General features: G+C 27.5%; 1 protein-coding gene across 1 annotated transcript; it reads left to right on the forward strand.

Moving 5' to 3' along the window:
- The first annotated feature begins 18078 nt into the window (after positions 1 to 18078).
- On the forward strand, positions 18079 to 22744 carry LOC130799810 (WRKY transcription factor 23-like). The gene is made up of 3 exons (XM_057663051.1): positions 18079 to 18813; positions 19386 to 19532; positions 22121 to 22744. The coding sequence occupies exons 1-3, from the start codon at positions 18317 to 18319 to the stop codon at positions 22566 to 22568; spliced, it is 1092 nt and encodes a 363-aa protein (XP_057519034.1). The 5' UTR covers positions 18079 to 18316; the 3' UTR covers positions 22569 to 22744.
- The last annotated feature ends 935 nt before the right edge of the window (positions 22745 to 23679 follow it).

Consider the following 23679-nt stretch of genomic DNA (forward strand, 5'->3'; position numbering starts at 1 on the left):
ACTGCTATGCTTTTGTCAGAATACCATATCTCTCTTATCCATACCTTAAATAACAATATGACGTATGCATTTATTAACTTCATAGCTTACCCTTAATTTTAGAGTACACACACTCTTAATATTTTTTTAATGTTAAACATGTAGAGAATTGGGACTAATCATCAATATAAAATTAATTACTCCATTTTTTAAACATCTTTGTACACAATTCAATGTATTTGTCAGATCCTTTATATATAGTTATAATACATAACTAAAAATTACTATTAAAATTTGATATTATAAAAATATGTGATGATACGAATAAAGAAAATCTCACTTGACTATATTTTTCTTGTATAATAGTCAAAATATGTAAAAATTTCATAAAATGATAAGGATGGCAAAAGTTGATTTGAGTGTAAATAAAAAATTGAGAAAATATATTTTAGATCATTTATAAACTTAATAATATGGCCATAACCTGTTGAGCCAGAACATTTGATTAAAAAACTATGATGATATTATGAAAAGGACAGTCAATTTAATTTAATACATATGTAAAGATGATTATTCGACTCACTTTTATATAAATATCATGAATTTGACGCTAATAATAATAATAATAAATAATAGTGAATGATTTTCTAATAAATTCCTAACTTGGATAATGCAATGAATTTGGAGGAGTGGAAAAGGAATAATCCAGGGTGTTTTTGATGAGAATTAGAGGTTGCTAATCAAAAAGTAAGAGAAGTAAAGGTTAGGATTTGAGGAGGCGTTGGTGCATGGCTTAAGGGTATGTACTTATTAGCGGTGGTGATCAAATTACATCATGTGGAACCATGTGCTTTAGAGTAGAAGAACATGTCCAAAAGCAAAACCTAAAAAAATGAAATAAATTTTTTTCTTAATTAAAATTATAAATATTTTTAAAAATTCTTTAAAAATGTACACATGGCATATTTTGATTGATTTTTTTTAAAGTATTGGAAGCTTGCCAATGAAAATTGTCATTTTTGGTAGGCACCACCCTATTAAGCTAATTCATGTACAGTTAGTGTGCTTAAGTAATCACTTATAATTTTAAAGTAATACAAATCTTTACTTTGGCTAGCACATTATCATCTATTAGTTTGATTAAGCTTTAATGGGCTGGACTTGAAAGACGTCTCTTAAAGTGTTATAGTGAGACGATCTCATACAAGACCAGCTGTTAAGTTAATTATATTACATAATAATAATTATAATAATAATCCATTGTTAATCCTTAATTGCCAAACAACTCATCCACCACCTCCCTTAATACAACCTATAAAAAAGAGTCCTTTCTCTTCTCATTTTATCTTGCTCACAACAAACCCAAACCCATTAAGTTAAACACCATTTCTTTCAAGTCATCCCTACACAACAAGGGTCTTTTAGACCTTAACTAATATATCAAGCTACAAATTATAAAAATGGTAGATACTCCTACAAGTTTTATCCTTAATTTAAAGGGTATGATCCTAGAGAATAAGGGGAGGAAACGTAAGAATTTGAGGAAGAATAGAAGAGTATTGATGAAGAAAAGAAGATCAAATAATTATATTCAACCCAAAAAACAAAATGGGATTGAAAAAAGGGTTAAAACGCTAAAAAGATTGATTCCAAATAATGAAGGGTCACAAGGATTAGATGGATTATTTAGAGATACAGCTTCTTACATTATTTCCTTGCAAATGAGGGTTAGAGTCATGCAAATATTGGTTGATGTTCTGGAAAATTCTCAAGATAATATTGAATAAATTTTTACATTTTTTTATTTTTATTTTTATTTTTATTATTTTTGCTTGTAAAGTTTGACGTATTCTTTACAATTTATTTTTTTTAGTTTTATTTTATTTTTTTATTGGTATTGTGATCTTGTGATAAACAAGCTTTGTGAATTGTGATATAATAGAATCTGGTGTAGGAGTAAAGGCCAGAAGATAGAATATTAATTACTAGGTACATTTTTAGAAGGCATAGTTGCTCTTTTATTTACATTTTTTTCTTTTTAATTTGAAATCTTGTGTGTAAATCTTAAAATGGACCCAGTAGTTGACTGATTACTGGAATTTAATTATATACTTTATGCCTTTGAAACTATGATTTATTTTTATTGGTTGAAATTATTTATTTATTTTTATAAAGTTTATTATATATTTTGGTTTATAGAGCTACTCTTGTAAGAGAGACCGTCTCTCGGTGAGATAACCTTAAAACAAGAAACATATATGCTAATAATAGTATCAGTTGGGCTATTCAGTCCATATATGAAAAGCGTGTCACACAAATAATAATTTATGTTTATATATATTTCTTTTTAATAGGTAAAAAGCTCTCACTTTGAAAAAAATAGAACTTTTTTACAAACAGATGATAGTATATCATCATGAATTCTTGCCATATTAGACAGTTATTGAGTTCAATTTGGCTCATTTGAAAGATGTAGTGCAAAGATATAATGTGAATTAGATCATACAAATAAACTTAGTTTTAGCACCAAAAATATTGTTGAACATAATATATCTTAAAGCTATAAATTATCATTTAGTGTGTTAGTTAATTGATATGATATTAAAAGTCAACATGTAAGAAGATCACGAGCTTAAATTTTATTTACGTCTCCTTATTTTAAGTAGAGTAGTCAACGACACACATGAGAAATGCATGTATTACACCCACACATCCAATGGGTTTCTATCATCAGCTATGATACCATTTTGAAAGATTAACTCAAACAAAATTTAAGCTAATAAGTGGAGCTATGATATGATACAATAAACTTTATCAGTTTTGATGGGCGTAATTTTAGTGGGTAATAAGTAAGGTCTGGATATAAAAAAATTTTACCGTCATGATCATAAATTCATAATGCATATATATATGATGAATATAAAGACTTATCGGGCCTAAATGCACAGTCTCGCATTTGTCCACTCCGCACCTACGAAAATCGACCTGTTAAGAAATTGATCCGACCGCACTATTGAACACCATGAGCCCATGACGCATGGCGTCTATATCTGTCTCTACTCTCCGAGTCCGGGCAACACAAAAGCAAAGTAGTATTAGGCCGCTAATTTAGGATGATCCGAATACTTATGGACTTTTGCACTAAATCAAACTATTCATGTTAACCATTAGATGTATTGGGCCAAAACTTTTATCCTAAACTATAGAATCAATTAGGTGCAACCCATTACTACCACAGCCCAAAAACTTGCTCACTTGTTTTATCAAAAACGCAAATTATTGTAATAAGCATCTCACAGTAATTTGTGCATTATACATGAGTTAAATAATCTAACTAATACAATTTAAGACAGATAGCATTTTGATAGAAGACAAAATCACAAACTCTACTTGAAGAGCTACTCTTTTAAGAGATTGTCTCTCAGTAAAACGATTTCGGATAAAGAATTTATATTTTCATAATACGATGAGTTATTTTATTCATGCAGACGCGTCTCTCGATAAGACCTTCTTATACAACCATTTGTGCTACTTTAATTCGGTCACCTACATAGTATGATATGTTATAAAACTAATATTTTTTGGCAATTAAGAGGAATATATTAACTCCAAAAAAAACCTTTTACAACCTAAGCTATAAAAGGGACACTTCCTTAAACACAAAGGGGAAGCAACACCAAACTACAAAACCAAACAAACAACAAAAACTAACCAAAACAAACAGGCAAAACCAACAACAGAAAGCCAACTGCAAAATAAGGCTATTTCTACTAGCATCATCTAGCCTAGTTGCAACATGAAAAATGATAGTATGACCGACTTGACTAGAAGTCATAGTGTTCCCCCCCAAAAACTTTGGCATTCTGCTGCAATCACATTTGGTAGAGTCTCAGTCCAAATCATAGAAGATATAATAGATTTGCTGCTCCTCTTTTTACACGCCTTGTTCATACTCTTCATAGCCATATCAAAAGAAGGATCCCAAGGGAATTGAAAGAAAAGAGAAGTGAAATGGTGCACCTTTCGAATAAACTCACAATCATTAAAAAGATGGTCTCTATCCCGTATACCATGCGGACAAAAAACACAACTAGCATCACTGAGGAAGTTGAACGTTATGGGGAGCCTATCTTGAAGAATTTGCCACATGCGTATAACACTTCTAGGAAAAGCCCTATTATTACACCATAATGCCTGTCAGGGAGGCTTAGGCTCAAAAGCAATCCTCTCAAAATAGGCTTTTTTGATGCTAAATTCCCCATTAACACATAAACTACTGAGCTGGTTCATATCATTCAAAAGAGACCCACTATCAATAATTCTAGCCAACATCTAAAATGTCATACTAGGAACTCTAAATTGCACACAAACTAGTCTTTGTTTATTCATTAACATACACTTTTTATTTTTTTTGAAGTGTTCATTAACATACACTTAATTTCGTTTAAAATTATTATTTTATATTTCTATATATTTATTCTTTTGATTGGATCCACATTATATCTTCCAATTTTATATCTTTTCTATAGCAAAATAATAAAGTAATTTTGGAATTTTGTGAGAATTTTCCCTCTTTTCTTTGTCAACTATGGACAATGGAATTGAAAATTTGGAAATATCTATACAAACATATGAGATATGAACAAAGGTATCATATAGAAGTTAGGACTAATAGGAATACTCCCACTATATTTTATTAAATTTAATACACTATATGAATTCATTTAACTAAACTTTTGGTTTTGGATGGTATATTCAATGCTGCTATGTGTTCAAGTTATACTTTAATTTTATTTTTCTCTTTTTATCTTAGTCGCAAATAAATTATCTCCACTCATCTCATCGATATTTATTTTAAAAACTCGATTAATAATATATACTTTATTAAAAGTCAAAATTATGATAAAGCTAAATATTGCCAAAAATTGATCATATAATCCATAACCGTCCCACTCCTAAGAAATTGATTGATCTAGTTGGAAAACTATAAGACTGTTTCACATAGTAGACGTTGGACCGCAATATGGATTGATTCATTTGTATAATTGTACCTTTTTCTACTTGTTTACGCTATCCTTGGTAATTTTGTTTTTCTTTTCTTGCCTAAAATAGGGAAAAAGTACATATTACATAACCTACATAATTCTCCCTATTACTAGTAGGGTAGAACTTGCATTACTATCACAAACATTCACTTTTAATTTCTAATTGGCATTTTATATATTACATTTCGAGCGATCGTCATCGAGTAAAATTTAGGCTCAAATTTATGTAGATTATAACTAGGGTTATTTGATCAAAATTGTAATTAAATTGAATTATATAACATATAATACAGAAGAATAATAGTAAAGTTGGTTCATTACACTTCTAAACATGAGTGTTTTTGGACAACTATATACTATATCTTGTTACTTGAATTTGCTATGCTTGCCACCTTACTTCCTTAAATTGCAATGGCAAGAAAGAAAATCATAAAACATTTGAATGATTGAGTTTGAGTATTATGCATAAGAATAATTTAAGGGTCATTGTAGTCCATATATATTTCTTGGTCAAAATTAGGTTGATAGATTTGAATTTAAATATTTGATTAATTTATTGTTAGATTGGATATAATGTAATTGCATTATTTCTTCAATTCCTTGCAACCTCATACAATAATAACTTCATGATAAGTGTATTTTGGTCTAATTATGACTATTGAAAGCAAATTTGAATCATAAATATAGATCGAAAAATCGTAAAATATATTATTAAATTTGTAGGCTCTAATCAGATTGGTTTTAAGACTAGCAACTTAAAATATGCCCCATAAAAAAAATTTATAGATCGATCGGCTTAGTGATTGAAGCTTTCTTTTAATCTTACCAAATATAAGATGGATCAAAATTACAACATAAAAATAATTTTTTTATATTATTAAAGAGAAAAACATGGTTTAACAATAATGAATTCATAGTATCCCAAAGGAACATATTAAGATTAGCATTATTATATTGGCGCAAATTACGCAAATTAAAAGTATAGATTTGGCAATTTGTATTTGTTAATTCACCATGCCAAAATATATTTATAAATTATGGTGAAGATGATCATAAAAGACAAGGCATAAACTTGTATTATGTCCCCATAATTACCGACTTAGAAGCTCCAAGAAATATCTAGTGCATGTGCTACCTATTACTATAACATTTTTAAAGACAAGGATTATGAATGATGAGTTGATGACTCATTATCATTGATAATTGTAGTAGAAAGGATTGACATCCAAATTTCAAGATGTGGTTGACTACAATATTTGGTCAACCTTCTAGACGAAAAAATCGCCTTTTTTAAAAGCGTTTATTCAGATCAATAAATTAATTTTGAATTAATTTTTTATGATTAATTTAAAAATTAAGTTTTATTTATATTTACATTAATTTTAAATTTATTATAAAGTTGGGTTAAAGTCGGATTCTATTACAAGATTATATACATTTCGAATATGAAAAAAAAAATTTGGACAAAACTACACAAATATTCAAGACCATTCCAAAATCCAAATATTAGGTTGGTTAATGTTAAGATTAGAGTAATAGTTAATTTTGCGTGTTCCTTTAAAATTCATTATGCTAGTTAACTATTACTACATAGGTAGTTTGGTAGGAGGGTGCATCATTAGTAATTGTTTAATAGAAATCGGTCAATTAATCTTACTTATGGAGGTCAATATTTCCATTATTATATAATCATTAGTCAAAGGATAGAAGACCATATTGGATATACTCCTTTTCATAATGCTGATTGTATTTGATTTTTTTTCACATTTTTCAATTATAATTCGACTTTTAATATCAATAAATAGACTTTATAAAAAATTATAGTAAAACTGTTTAAATCGAAATAATTTAACAAGATCTAATATGATATATTTTAATTTTTTCTTCTCATGTATGAATTGTTTTAAACGTAATCATCAATATAAAACTATGAAAAATTCAATCACTATGTACCCATGACCCATCAAAAAAGAATCTTATGCATCAGTAATAACAACATACACTAATTCATTTAAATGATTTTTAATTTGGATTGGGGGATGATCATAGAAAGAAAAGGTCACATTCACAACCGAAAAAAGGGTGAGGTCGTTGAAATAGGGTGCTAAATTGATTGATTCCTAGTGCATGCCGCTAAATAGGTAACTACAGTTTAGACTTGACTAGATGTGATAGAAATTGTTTAGACTTCGTTAGATTTAACTAGAGTTTAAAGATTCAATCTAGGTTAAGTCGCAGATATGTGCAACTACACATAAGTTAAACTGCATAATTTGCGTAACTTGTCCACTATTAATAGCTAAATAAGAATTAAATTCAAGACTTTATTTAGAAAAGTGATACTTTCTCTCTAACGAGACAAAATTCGAGTCTCATAAAAAATTGATTATCAACATAATTTTAACAGTTTTTAAATATTTATAGTCTTTATATTTTTTACTAACTTTATTTATTATTTTTATTATGTTTATAGTCCTTATATGTTTTTTTACTTACTTTATTTTAATAATAATTTTTAAATATTTATAGTCCTTATGATTTTTTCGTATTTTAATAGAGTAATTTTTATAGTTGGTTTTCATGTTTTCCACTAACTACCTTATTTTTATTTTCATCTAAATTTTTTTAAGTCTAAAAGAATGTTCCATATGAAAAATATCAAATCATAAGGAAGGTAGTATTAAACTTTTATCTAACGAAATTTAACCGAACTGATTTATAATTGATTGTATATTAAAATGTGAGAGGAACTAATTAGTTGCTAGCCGGGGAAAAGTAAAATTAAAAAAAAATAAAAAATAAAAAAAAGAAGCAAAGAAAATTTAGCCTATATAAGCCACTCCACTTATTATAAGGTCTTTAATAATGACACTTAGTACACCAATTCGAGAATTGGAGAATTACAGAGTACAAACACACCCCAAACTTCATGTTTAAAAGGTCAAATTTATATCGTAGATTGCAAATATGTGGATTTAATTTCACTCAGTATGAAATGTAACATAAGAGATACAGACAGTAGAATAATTCTGTAGAAAAATAATTTTATTGATGATGATGATAAAACACCTAAATTTTTAAATGTGACGTTCATATGATGAGATCATTTTTATGGGACTAGATCAATATATACTTATAATCTTAAGTAAATATAACGGGGGTTTTCTGTAACAGAGTGATAGTGTTAGTTGATTGTTTTGTAGGTTTTTAAGTAAATTAATGGGCTTTTTTAACCAAATGATGGTGATACGATTTCATACAAAACTTGCCTGAAGTGTAACAAAAATGACGTTATTGTGAATTGAGATTTGACAAAATTAATTAGCTTCTCTATAACACTGAGAAATTTGTTTCAATCATTTTGCCCAGTTGCTTTTAACACGAATATTAAGAAATTGAGTATAATAAATCATAATAATGTATTTAGAAATAATAGATACAGGGCACAAATAGTAACGTCATATTTAAAAATAAAAAACAACTATTAAGATAAATTAAAATAAAATTTCGACTGGTGGATTAGAGGACTATCTATCTCCTTATTCCAACCAAAAGATATCAATAATTGAGAACCAAGACAAGTTTCATTAATTGACGATTGTTACAAGCAACCTACTACGGGTGTCTGAAATCCAATAGAATTAAACCATCACTATACCCAATTTACCCCCATGTAAAATAAATAGTCAAACAACTGTTATATACTTTTACATCTTATTCATTTAAATAGTGAACTTTTGTTTTAGTCGGAGAATAAATATTATTTTTTTATATAAAATTTATTTAAACACGATTCTCAGTGAACTCTTCTCTTCCCTCGATCTAAGGTCGGAAATTCTAGATAGTCGATCTTTTAGGGCCCTAAAAATAAGGGGGCCTTAAATATTTAATAGTGTTTATGAGCAACATATTTTAAGCGATTTGTTTGTAAATTTTTTTGTATTTAAAGTAATTTAAGAATATTATTTTGCAATACATTTTGTCTTGAATTTTTTTTTCTGAAGTGGAAAAATTTTTATCTTTAGAGATAATAATGCCCCATTATAAAAAACATAAAAAAATAAATATGGTCTTTAAAATTTTTAATTCGCACCTCCATCGGCCTAATTGGTAATAAAAAAAATATTATTCATTTCAAATACTAGGTCAATGGTCACATATATTACTAGCTAGTATATTAGTGTCGATATTTATGTAAGAAAGAAAACTTATTACCAAACCTATTATCTCAAGAGGCATATAGACTAACACATTAATGACAAGTTTTTTTTTTTAAAGGGTATTATTTTTCATTCATAAGTCAATTAAATTAAGTTTTATTTAGCAAAACTAAATATATTTTATAAAATTAACAAGTTCAAGTTAGCAATGCTAATGCCAAGAGAATAAGACCTTAATTTACTCAATTTAAAAGTTATATAATGACTTAACATATTATATGAGACTAAAACTATACTTTACTATATATCTCTGCTATATATGTTTGTGAAATGGTGTCTCAATTGTAATCCCTTCTTTTGACCGTGTTTGTTACATTTTGACTTTTGGTATATTTTTCAAATAAAATTTGGGCTTTAAATTTTAAAATTATGCTTTAAAAAAAATTTGAAAAAATATATTTTAAAATTCTATACATCATCAAAAAGATGAATCTAATAAATATTAAATATATATATTTTAACTTCTTTTATATCTATTAACAGTCATACATAAATTTTTCTCTTCATAATATGCTTAACAATACTTCCTTTGTTTTCATCTGTTCTTCTCAATTACTTTTAACGCAGACTCAATGTAAACTTAAAAGTTAAATAATTTTAATTATGAGTTTTTAAAAATTCTAAATAGTTGATATCTAAAAAACATATATTGAGACGAATATATCAAGATTCCACAAGAATATATTTTTCCATATAAATCGATGAGAAATTATAGTCAAAGTTTGACAATAAAATTCGTAAATTATATTTGAGAAGAACATATAAGAACGGAGAGAGTAATAAAAAATGCGACTTCTCACAAGTCCCAGCAAACAAAAGACTATATAAAGTTTAATAAATTGTGCAAAGTCAAGACGTCTTAGGTGGAGTAAGTACTATCTTTTCTCAGATAATATTTTAAAGTTTGAATCTTATTTAGCCATCTTCTATCTTTGGCCAATACTATAATAAAAAAATAAAATTGTGTGAAGCCATTTATGTCCCTTTTGGTGCTCCCAAACGTAAAGTAGAAGCAAGATCCCTAATTGATATAAACCACTAGTGGGTTTGTTAAGGATAACTTAAACAAAAAAAATTGGTGCGGGTCCTTTCAATAAATTCAAATGCAAATAGTGCCTTGATCTTTATGAAGTACTTTTCTTTGAATAGGATCAATTCATTCTTCATCAATTGAAAATAATTTATAAGCGGACTTGATTATTATAAAATGTGAATGGGTCTATAATAAAAATTCAAAAAATATTGAAAATTATAAGAAAAAGTGATACCAAAAGTCTCGAATTCTCAATATAAATAACCGATTGTTTATGCATTTGAAAAATATTTGACACGTATGATAAAGAAATACTCCCTCCAAACCAATTTAGTTGTCCCATTTTCTTATTTGGTAAAGTCTTTTTAGTTGTCCAATTTCTATTTTTGTCAATCTTTTTTTACCTAACTATCCTTAGTTCGCACAAGTAATTACGAATTTACCCTCATATACCTTACTTACCCAACTATCCTTCACTACTTACTCTTTTTATTGGACCTTACACCATCCTTAATAACCGTGCAGCCGTACCCAAGCAAATGGGACATCTAAATTGGTTCGGATGGAGTATAGTATATGTTAATTTTATGGATTAATCATCTCATTAATATGTGTCAAATAATAAATAATAAAGGTGTATACTTGACAAAGGAAGATAGTGAAAATAATTTGGCTAGGAGATAATTTTTTGTTTAACATTATCCATAGTCTTATATTTTATTTATGGAATTTTTAAGGTATATATTGAAAGTTTTAAGCAAGCAATGTGTGTCTAATAATATTTTAAATCTTTCTAAACAACATTCTTCATGCCTCCTGTTCAACAAGGTGAACAAAACAAAACAAACCTGATAGGAAATTAATGCATAGGTTATTAGTATGTTTTTGTAGTAATAGTTTGTCTCAAACAGAGATGGTTCTTATATAAAATTGGTCGGAAATTAAAGAGGTTCAAGGAACACGATATTATTCACCACCTCATAGCAGAAATTCCTAATCAATCACTGTTATTTGTAAATCATTACTGTAACACCCTTGAATTTTCAACCCCTTAAACGAAACACAAAACCAGAAATCGTGAAGGAAGGGAGGAAATTCGGGTGTTACAACTACAAAAAGACAAAATAGAAAACAAAATAAGAAAAGATAAATTAAATCCTAAAAGTCTCACCCTATCGAATTATTCCACATAAGGGTGATTTGCCAATATTACAAATCACCGTTATTTACTTAAACTACCTTACTTCACGGTAAATATTATAAATTACTGTTATTTTCTTAAACTATCTCATTTCACAGTACCCGACTAGAAAATAATGCAAATCCATAGCATACACACGTGCAAGTGATATGACGAAAATGAATTAGAGCCGCAAGATCTGACACGTGATTGGACGATGAGTATCATTAAACTTCACCACTTTTTATTTTATAGCCACCCCTTATATAATGAATTTCCAAGATTATCCCTGCATGATTTTCGAATTCAAAAACTCTAACATCTCTTTAAAAGCTCTATAAAAACACTCTCGAAACTAAAACAAGCTAAAACTTGGAATCGAATCACAATGATGAACCAAAATGAGCATGAATACGATTCGGTAAGTAATTTAATCGATTCGAATTTTTTCAAAAAAAAAATTTTTTTTTTAAATGAACACTAATAGCGCGCGATTCCTCCTACCTTTTTTTTGAATTTTTATTCCTCTTATTTATTTAAATTATTTTTATTTAATTATTATTTAATATATATTGTAGAAAATTATTTTATTTTATAATTTATATATTTTATTTACCTAATTATTATTTGTTTAATATTTTTTATTGTTATAAATTAATTATTATTAACAAATACAATTTATTAACATGAATATTAATTAATAACATATAAAACGTAAAAATTTAAAAAATAAAAATAAAAATTATACGGAGGAAGCAGTTTTGAATTTTTGAATTCCTCGAATTGGGCAATTTGCGTTTTATTTGTCCAATTTTGAATTCCTCTTATTTATTTAATATTTTGTTATAAATTAGTTTTTTTTATTTTTTTGGAATCTCATTCTAGGGCATTTTTATCATTTCACTAAAATAAAAGTAGTAATAAAATAAAAAGAACGGCGAAGTATAAGAATTGGACAAATATATTGCGGGGCTCGATGGATAGACTACACTGGGAATTGTAACGGGACAGAACCCACCAGTTTTTGTTGGGCATCGAACCCATGCGATTGCGACCCGACCCTGGCCCGCTGGTTGCGTGGCCAGTTTCGTTTCAAGCAAACAACGCCCAACTCCCAAGGCATCATTACCTTGCTCTATTTCACTATGTATACGCTCCAATTTTTCTTTAAAATCTGTCATTTACAAGTTATATTTTTACTGACCCCAAATTTTTGTATGAGATGTCTCAGGGTGAGACATGTTTTATACTTTGGTTAAATAGCTTAATAAAAAAAACTTTTAGCTTATAGGCTTCTTGTTTTGAAGTTGTCTTATCGTAAGATAGTCTCATATAAGACGGGCTGCTTACTGATATCTTTTTATGTCATATAGACGTTTTTATCTATTCTATACTTACTCTGGTTCTTAAAACTTTTCTCATTTGTCATTTTGGGTTGTTCTATTTGTTGTTCTTTTAGAGATTTTTTCAATTTTTATTGCAAATTTTAGATATAATTAACTTTACTTAATTTTTTTTAATATTTTATTAATATTTATAGTATTTATATATTTTCCACTAATTTTATTTTAGTATTTTTATACTTATAATCTCCATATCCTTTCAACAAACTATATTATCATTTCAAATCAAATAATAAGAAAATAGAAAAAATTATCTTTAAAGAGAAATTTCAAATGAAACACTCCTAAAAGCTAGGAGTAGGACCAATCCATTTGGCCCTGGCTGATCTAAAATTGATTTGATTCCCCCATTGGATCATCCATCAAGAAAGCTAAGAAAGCTACTCAAGGTGTTATTAGCTTTTGAGGATACAAATCATCATTAGTTTTGCTTTAGCAATTAGCATGCAATATTATTGACAAAACCATCCATGAATTTATGTTAATAATAATTTATTTATTTATTTATTTATTCTTTATCCTATTAAAAGATACCCCTAAAAAGATTTTCTCATTATCATTTATTTGATGCTTAATCCCAATATTAATTTTTTTTTGTGAGGATCCCAATAATTACTTAAAAGTATATTATTTAATTGTTGACTCCTCTCTTTCAATGTGTTCCAGGAAAATTAAAACCATGCAACATGAAGTTATCTCTTAACACAATTAACACAAATGATCATGTATAGTAATTAAGTTTGTTGATCATGCATGGCTTAATGCATGATAATTGTTGGATGATCAATCATCTTGAAATAATGAAGTGGATTATAATTTACGGTTTAAAATCAATTATCTAGACACGTATCTGACCATCTAAATCGGAGTCTGTCTAAATTATGCCCAAAATTATTTGATTATAAAACTTTTTAGTGTTGATTTGTATAAGATATAAAATAAAATAACAATATTAAGTTGAATTATCACGCAAAATATAATTTAAGTGTAAATTTAACTTTTGTAAATTTCTTGTTGTTTTTTATGTTTTGTTTTTAAGAACTATATTTTGGTTCAAAACTTAAAAATAATTAAAATTTAATATTTGACAAATAAAAAAATTAAATTTAAACTAATTTCACTCTAATTTTAAAAGCAATTAAAGCCAAAAATCTGCTTTTATCATTTATAATGAAAATTTATAATAAATTACTTGTTTTTACAAAACGTTATAGAAAATTTGATCACTCTTTTTACAAGAGTATGACTTAATTTATTAAGAGATAAGAATAAAAGACATTGGTCATTTGTTTGATAATATATAATGACCAGGAAACTTTTAGGAGGGTTGGGCTCATTGGGCATAGTAGAAGAAGATTCGTCACTATTTCTATAGGCGGGACATATATGATGATTTGCAACATTTAAAAATGATACTTCTTATTCTAAACAGTCTAACTTGCTTGTGCATATTTATCGATACACTGTTTCATCATCATTATTATCATCAACCTAATTTTTTATTCGAAAATAGAGTCCGAGTGAGAGAAGGTAACGAAAAACTCATACCCACACCCCCTCTAGTAGATATAGGGCAAGAGGAATGTGGTCATGCCCAAACATTATTTCAATCCTAAATATCTTTAGTTGTATTAGGTCATAAGATATAGAAATTTTGATATTAATAAAATACACCTTGAGACGAATCAAACAAGATCTCACTTAACTATATTTTTACTTGTAGATTGAGAATAAAATACAAATTATGAGTGAATAATGAATAATGCCCATCATACTAGAAATGAGGATAATATAACCACAATTTAAAAAATGTACTCTCTTTGTCTCAAAAAATCTGTCTCACTTTATCATTTATAATTTATCCTATTAATTTTGTCTTATTTCTATTTTAAATTTTAACGTGTATATATATATATATATATATATATATATATATATATATATATATATATATATATATATATATATATATATATATATATATATAAAATAGAAGTATGTGCTTTTGGTTTTGATGCAATAGAGGGAAAATCCCCCAAAAAATAAGCATTGATCTATCAAGTGATGGTAATCGTCCTATTATATATTCTATGCTTTTATCTTTGTAGGGATCGGTGAGAAAAGAATCTGGCCTTCTAGAAAAGCAAAGGTGAAAAAAGCTAGCAAAGGATTTTTGAGGGTCATGCATATTGTATTATTGTCTATTCTTTTCTTTTGTCTTAATAAGGCTTTTGTACATGCATGTATTCTATATGACTTTTACTTTTTCATAATTAAAGTGCTTTGATGCATGTTTGTGCTTCTTGCATCAAATTGTACATTTTTCTCATAAAAGCTAGTACTTGTTCTCACTCTTTAATAATAATTTTATACTTGCTCCTAAACTTGTGTGGAAATTGCCAATCAATTAGAGTTTGTCTTAATTGTGTATTTGATCAATAACTTGTTTTCCTTTTTTTGGTATTTGGCACAGAATAAATTGAATAAAAAATATGTAGTTGAAATAAAGAAACTAACTGAGTTCGTGAGTAAGATGAGGGAGAATATAAAATAACAATCAAAAATAAAAAGTAATAAAGTATAGTAATAATATAATGAAATTTAAGAGACAATCTAAAATTAAAGTTTAGCAAAATAAAAAGGCAAATACAATAAACAATATATCCAATTGTGTGGATTTTAGTATTCATCTTTTTTGTTACTTTATAAGGGTTTGATTTGAAGAAGGACTATAACAAATAGAAAAGTATGGCATGTGTTTGTGGATGAAATGATATGAAAAGGGACATATTTGTGGATGAATTGAAAATAAAAGATTTAAAATTAAATAGTTTTTACATATTTTAGTTAAACCTTTTATCTTATTGTAAAAATATATTTTTTTAAAGAGATGCTAATAAAAATTGAATCAGCTAATCAGTTACTAATATACGGAGAAAAATGACATATTCTTTAGTTAAGACAAATTTCAATTCACATGGTTGATTATTGTTTAGTTCAAACTCAACTAAAGCCACTACTCCTATGTCATATTTACATATTTGAAATTTGTAGATATAAGAGTAGTGATGAGGAGCCAAAGGAAGCTTCTTCTATTAAACGGCGTAGTCCTAACCACATATGCCCAATAAATTCTTTAAAACCTATATCCCTTTATTAGCATTTTTTTTATTTTACAAAAAATTCATCTCTTTCAATTGTTATTGACTGGAGTTGTTAGGTGAAATTGGGTTGGGACTGGTTAAAATTTAATGAGTTGGGTCAAAATTATAAATGGTTTGGAGCATGTCAAAGCACGTTAAAATTTGATCAGTCCCAACTTATTCAAAAAATATTCATTAAATGATTTTTATTTCTATTTCATAATTTGTTGGATCGACCCCTCCATACATATAATAATGTAATTTAAAATATTTTTTAAAAAAGTGAGAATGCTTTTAACACAACTAAACCCAGTAAAGACCCCTTACATCAAAGTTCGTTTTTAACCCAACCCGTTAATGATCGTTTTAGAAGTGATCCGATCCTTGACCCTTTGGATCGACCTATCCCATTACACATTTGTCTAGTAATGAAAGTGCAATATGAAAAAAAAAAGACATTATCAATACCAATTTCAAAAACAGGTAGTATTTATTATTTATTATTTAGTTTTTGTTGGTCAAACCTTAAAAAGTGAGAACAGTTTAAAAACGGCGACCCCCTAGCATCTTCCGCGGCCAAACTCTCACGCATTTAATACCATTATTATACCAACCAGGCCACGTATTCGTAGTTTTGTACGTACTCATTTTGACTGACACGTGCCTCTGATTTGTAGGACTCACTGTATTGGAGTAATTCTTTTACACAATCTCAAAAATGTTTTTTTGTCACAGTTTTTCAAATAAATTTATAAGATCGATGCTTAAATAATTCTCTCTTTTGTGAGTTTATTTTGTAATTTTTTCAATAAAGTTTACTAGTAAAATTGTTTACGCTTAATTCTTAAATAAGATAGGATTATGGTAAGACCATCTTAATGGGCTGGCCTAATACACACATTATGTCTTTAAGTGATTACTTATCACAAAGTGATCACTTATAATTTTAAAACAATTATTTTTTTTATAGTTTTTGAGTGATTATTTATAATCTTAAAACGATCACCTACGATCTTAAAGTAATCAATTAATAAAATGAGCTAATATATGGACATGTCTTATAGTGAGACGGTCTCATACAAGACGAGTTGAATTACTTATTATTCCCTCATTCTATTTATTTTGCACGCAATTTTTATTTTAGATCATTATATTTATATATTTTACACTATTTTTATTTTGCTAATGATACTAGTATTTTTCGTTTAATCTAACCCAAAAATAATTCACTCTTTTTAAAATCATTTGCTCTTTTATTAAACCCACTTAATATACCAATTACTAATTAATATTACTAATTAATATTTACATGTCTTTAAAAGAGGTGATTACACAAATAGTGTATGTATATTGGATTATAGTTGCCCAAATGTTTAAAAGTCTTATCAAGGGAAAAAGTTTCTATATTGATATTTTGTTCAATGGATTTTATATTTTGTCTTTTTAATCAGTTTTTTCCTTTATAAATGATCATTAGTCATCAGACGGTAGTTAATAACCATCAACTAATTTTTACTAAAAATTTTTTAATATCTGATTAATTACTAACATTTTCTTAATAATTGACTTATGCAAAATACTTATTGAACTAACCAACAATCAAATTTCAATTATCAAACACACACTTGGAATTATTTGTACAAAGACCTTTTAAACCTAGCGCCAAACTATGGCCAATAAATATATTGCCTACTTACTAGGGTTGTACACCAATTTTATAATTTTTGTTGGAATTATACCCATTGTTTTTTTGGCTAGTTTTATATGAAACAGTGATTCATATAATTAAATTATTTTTTAATTAATTATTTTAAAATTTTTATTACTGATGACTTTAATACACTAAATATATATATATATATATATATATATATATATATATATATATATATATATATATATATATATATATATATATATATATATATATATATATATATATATATATATATATATATATATATATATATATATATATATATATATATATATATATATATATATATATATATATATATATATATATATATATATATATATATATATATATATATATATATATCATCTCAATAAAAGTACTTTTATTACGAAATCATCCAATTTAAAAATTTGCGTGTTTTAGTGCCAATAATCCAAATTATAATCTCTATTACAATCACCCCTCCTTTCAAATCTCTCTCTTAAGTTCCTTTTAATTTCATCTCTATTATCCACCACCCCTCTCTCTCATCTTTAATTTAAGGAGAGTATCTAGAGAGAAAATCATTTTTAGGTGAAAACACAAAGCTCAAAACTTTGAAAGTTAAAAAAAAAATGGAGATGAAAGAAGCATTAAAGATTGAAACTTTGAAAGAAGGAACTTCACTTAGTACTAGTATTAATAATAATTATCATCATTTTAATGAAAATAATCATCCATCATCATCAACATCATTAGATTTTCATGTTTTTGAGAAGATTTGTTGTTCATCATCTTCAACAACATCAAATAATACAGGGTTTATGGAGTTATTAGGTATGCAAGATTTGATTAATGTTAACCCTTCTTTGTTTGATATGATGATGATAGATGGTTATGGTGGAAATCATGATGATGAAGTTTTCCATAGTTCCCTAGACCCTCCTGCACCTGATCCTACCCCTCCTCTTCCAACTTCTAATGTGAATCTAGAAGCTTCTGAGGGGGTTAATAATAATCTTCCTACAACCCCCAACTCTTCTTCTATATCCTCTGCTTCTAATGAAGGTCTTAATGATGAACTACAACTAGATGATGATGATGAAGAAGAAGAACAAAAGGCCAAAAAACAGTAAGTTTTTTCTTGAAAATTTTTAATTTAATTATTTTATGGTTTTGTGGATTTTGAGACAAACCCATTTGAAATTAGTGTGAAAGGGAAAATGGGTCCTTTTGATATTCCACAACACCTAAAACGACTTTAAAATAAGAAGCTTATAAGTTAAAAGTTTTTATTATGAATCTATTTAATCTATATATGAAGCATGTCTCATGCTCATCATTTTAGGGTTAAAAAATAGATTATCTATACGATCGAACTTGTTAAGACATATTCCAAAACACTACCATGTGGGTCATCAAGCATCTTTTGATAAAATGCATAAAACAAAAGGGTTTTTTTCATAGATTTATGTCTTGATTTTTTAATACCAAATCTATTAAATACAACATATATTAGTGGAAAAATGACTATGTTTCAAACTATTAGGAACAAAGTTTGTTCATTGTATATTGTTTAATAGTTTAATAATACACTAAATGTCTAGATTGTGCTTTAATCAAACATTTATTAATTAATCCCTTATTAAATCATTATTAAGTTTATCTAATCTTAATTTATTTGTTTTTGGGTGTTATAAAAAGATCCACAAAAGCTAAAAAGACAAATCAGAAACGGCAGAGGGAGCCAAGATTTGCGTTCATGACAAAGAGTGAAGTTGATCATCTAGAAGATGGGTATCGATGGAGAAAGTATGGTCAAAAAGCTGTGAAAAACAGCCCTTTTCCAAGGTTTATTTTTTATACTCCTATATTTCCGAATTTGCTGCATAATACTCCCTCCTATTCATAATATTCTCCCCAACTGTACCATTTTACTTTTCACACTTGTTGAGACGACATTTCAATTTTTAATATCTCAAATTATTCTTAAATAAAAATTATAAAAAGTTGATAATTAATAATCCTTGTATTGACAAGATTTCACATGACTATATTTTAACTTATAGATTTAAGAGTAAAATACAAATTAAGAGTGCTTATAGATTTAAGAGTAAAATTCAAATTAAGAGTGATAAGTGAATAGTGTAAAAAAAATGGGACAATTAGACTAAATAGGAGGTAGTATATTATAATAACCTGTTTCTTATATTTTCTTTTTTGCATTGAGTTTGCATTATTTTTAATTTTAGTATATCTCACTTAATTTGTATTATTTTTTAGATAATGGTTTATTACTTTTTTAATCACATTCATACATTTTAATTTTTTTTTTAATTTCATCCACACAATTTATTCTCTCTTTATTTATTAAAAATAAGCTGGTCTCTTGAGAGACCATCTCGAGACGTATCTCAAGCCCAACCCATTAAAATAACCGTATTCTTAATGCTTACTTACCGTATACTTAATACCTACTTTTGATATCTTAAATGTCTACTTATATAATTCTTAATGCCTACTTTTAATATTTTAAAAAATATATAATGGTCTAGCTAATTAGAGATGGTCTCTCAAAGATACCGTCTATCACAGAAATTTGTGATTAAAAATAATCTAATTTTTGTTTGATGCAAATAAAAAAGCTAGAACAGGGGTAGTTTGTGTGCAAACCATAAAATACACACTAAACTGAAGTGTTATCTTCTTTATCTCTTTAATTTTTGCTATATTATGCAAATTTAAATGACAATTTTATCATGTAAATTTGGGTTAATACATAACTTTAAATTTACAACATTATGCAAATTTAATTGAGTTTTTTAAATGCAGTGTAATATATCTAAAATATAAATGAATCATATATTTCTAACATTTCTTGCACCACTTTAATCATCCAATTTGATAAATAGTAGTCATTTCAAAATTTAGAGTGCGTAATATTTTGCTTCATTCAAAAAAATTATATAAATTCTTAAATGAGACTATTCTATAATGTTTGGAGATTATCTCTTTTGGATTAAGTTATTAAAATTATACATTTAGGGGGTGTTTGGTATGGAAAGAGAAAATGTAAAGGAAAGGGAATTAATAAAGAGGGGTAAGAGTAAAGATAAGGGTTATGGTTATATGTTGTTTGGTATAACAATGTAAGGGAAACACTTGTTTACGTTTCCCTTACTTATTATTTGGTTTGTCACATAAATTGAATCTTTTCCCATAATATTGCTCAAAAAAAAAATTCCCATTTTGCATTATGTGGGAAAGCATTACCCACAATACCGTCCACATGGAAATTTTTTTTTTTTAATTATTTTTCAGACAAAACCGCCACTTGAGATGGCGGTTTTCCTTAAGCACTAAACCGCCACATGAAATAGCGGTTTGTTTACTAATTTTTTTTTAAATAAATTAATATGACCTACTGTTTTGTACTGCTACAAAACCGCCACTTGAAGTGGCGGTTTGCTTACTATTTTTTTATTTTTTTATTTTTAAAAAAAAATTAATATGACCTGTTGTTTTGTACTACTACAAAATCGCCACTTGAAGTGGCGATTTGCTTACTGTTTTTTTTTTTAAAAAAAAAATTAATATGACCTGCTATTTTGTAGTACTACAAAACCGCCACTTCAAGTGGCGGTTTGCTTACTATTTAAAAAAAAAAAAATTAATATACATAAAATCGCCATTTCATCTAGTGGTTTACTTAGTTTCCTAAACATAACCGCCATTTCAGGTAGCGATTCTATTAAAAAAAAGGAAAAAAAAAATTTCTCACATCTATCCTACGTGGACGGTAATATGGGAAATAGTTTTCCATTTCAAGCAAAGTCGGAATTTAATTTTTTTTGTCGGAATTTAATTTTTTTTGGCAATATTATGGGAAAACATTCCACTTAAGTTTTCACAATGAAATTTTTTTTAATTTCTCAAACAATAAAAATTACTAACGGGTTGGATGATTAGCTTTTGATGTGGAGGCCTGGTTTGTGTGGAGCATAATCAGTAGCCAAGAATGAGATTCAGATTTTAAGAGCAAAGAGAGAAAAATTTGAGAAATACAAGTGAGATGAAAGAATACATGAGGATTGAGGGAGAAAAATCCGGAAACGTAAAGTGTTTCTCGAACATTTTGAGAGGGTAACAAATTAGGGGTATGTGTTACCTTTGAGTAACGGTAATTGTTACCCATCTTCTTAAACACACTAAATAAACGGTATTAAGTAATTGAATTCGTTACTTGCCCCCTAAAATATCTAACCAAACAACCATTTAATCTGTTCAAGTGTCATTTATAATTTTAAAGTAATCAATTTAAAAAAATTAACTAATTTTATAAATACGTTTCATAGACAGTGTCGTACCGAAGAAATTAAAAATTGTATTTTCTAGATTTTGGCGAACTTTTTCTCTCAACATATTTTATATTGTTGTAGGAGTTACTACCGTTGCACTAGTCAATCGTGTAATGTAAAGAAAAGGGTAGAGAGGTCTTACACCGATCCATCCATTGTGGTTACAACCTACGAAGGTCAACACACTCACCCTTGTACCGTTCTACCACGTGGCGTTATATCGGATTCCAATTTTGGTTCGGGTTTTAGTGTCGGTGCAACCTCTCCATTTGCCTTGCCAATGCAAATGACTAACAATCAATTTCAATTAAATTGTCTTACAACTCTAATTCCTCAACTTAACCAATTTGCTAATATTCCTACTCAAAATAATTCAAATTTAAGTGGTGTTAGTCCTACTTGTTCATTATTAGCTTCCCAAGAAAAGAACATTTCTCGAGCTGTATCTGCACCACTAAACGCTACTTTATTTAGAGATTATGGGCTTCTTGAAGATATACTTCCTTCAATCATGAAGAAAGAAGAGTAAATTAATGATCCTTTATATATATTTTTGGTGTAGTTTTCTTTTTTTTTTTTTTAATGATTAGGTATGTAATTTAAGTAGTATCCTGTCATTAATCCTAGCTAGTGTAATATTTGATGTAGAAGATCCTTTATCAATTATCATATATATTAAAAGTATTTCCCATAAGAGGTATTTCATATTTGTCAATGTATCAACTTTGGTTATTGGGATATATGAATGGAAACACTACCTTTTTTATTTCTGGCAGACTAAAAATCTTTAGAGATTAGAAAGAAGGCTAACAAATCATTCCTATATTGATGGGAATCAAATCCCCTTATCTCAAGGGCAAAAGAGATAACTTTAAACTACAAGATGAAAAAAACTTTTAATAGTTTCTTTTATTTATTGATTATTTTTGCTTAAAGCAATGCTTTTAATTAATAACTATAGAGAAGTCTTTATAGAGACTTCTATCAATGTATATATAATATGGTGGTGCATCATACCCCACATCCAAATAAGGGTTGCATTAGGTAGCAATAATAATGAGCATTAATACATGGTCAAACCTTCAAATTCCTTGTAGACTCCAAAATCCTATACATCCATAAGCACAACCCACCATAATATCAACTCACTCATTTTAGTTATATTGTTACAATTTAGCTCACATTAAGATAGAAAATCACCTAAATTTTAGTGTAGAATATATTAAACAATAATCTCTATTAAGTACATTGAACTAATTCAAATGTTATTGTTTTTTTTATATATTATGTTAAACGATTTAATATTTACTCGGATTTAGATTCTTCACGAAAAAATACCTTAAGGCAATATGTACAAGATACATTATAAAACTTAATGAAGCTCTACCTTTGTTAGCACTTTTGGTCCTCTTTGATACATAGAAGTATGGAGTACTTGGTTTGAGTAAAATTTTGGGAAAAAAGGATGGAGTATTAAAGTAGGTCTAAAAATGGAAATAATCTACATGTGGGCTTAGTATCTTTGTTTGTGTATTTATAGAAACATGCATTAAATTTGTTGATAGAATGGAGAAGAGGGGTTTGCCAAAGCTAGTGAGTGATCATTTGTTGAAGGGTTTAGAGTTTTACTACTACAATGC

Source organism: Amaranthus tricolor, chromosome 14 (assembly GCF_026212465.1).
Source record: "Amaranthus tricolor cultivar Red isolate AtriRed21 chromosome 14, ASM2621246v1, whole genome shotgun sequence".
NCBI lineage: Eukaryota > Viridiplantae > Streptophyta > Magnoliopsida > Caryophyllales > Amaranthaceae > Amaranthus > Amaranthus tricolor.

Bases quoted from the DNA above. Each gene is read 5' to 3' on its own strand.
- LOC130799810 (XM_057663051.1), top strand. From the start codon at position 18,317: ATGGAGATGAAAGAAGCATTAAAGATTGAAACTTTGAAAGAAGGAACT. The intron at 18,814-19,385 runs GTAAGTTTTTTC...TGTTATAAAAAG, and splicing joins GAACAAAAGGCCAAAAAACA to ATCCACAAAAGCTAAAAAGA. The intron at 19,533-22,120 runs GTTTATTTTTTA...ATATTGTTGTAG, and splicing joins AAAAACAGCCCTTTTCCAAG to GAGTTACTACCGTTGCACTA.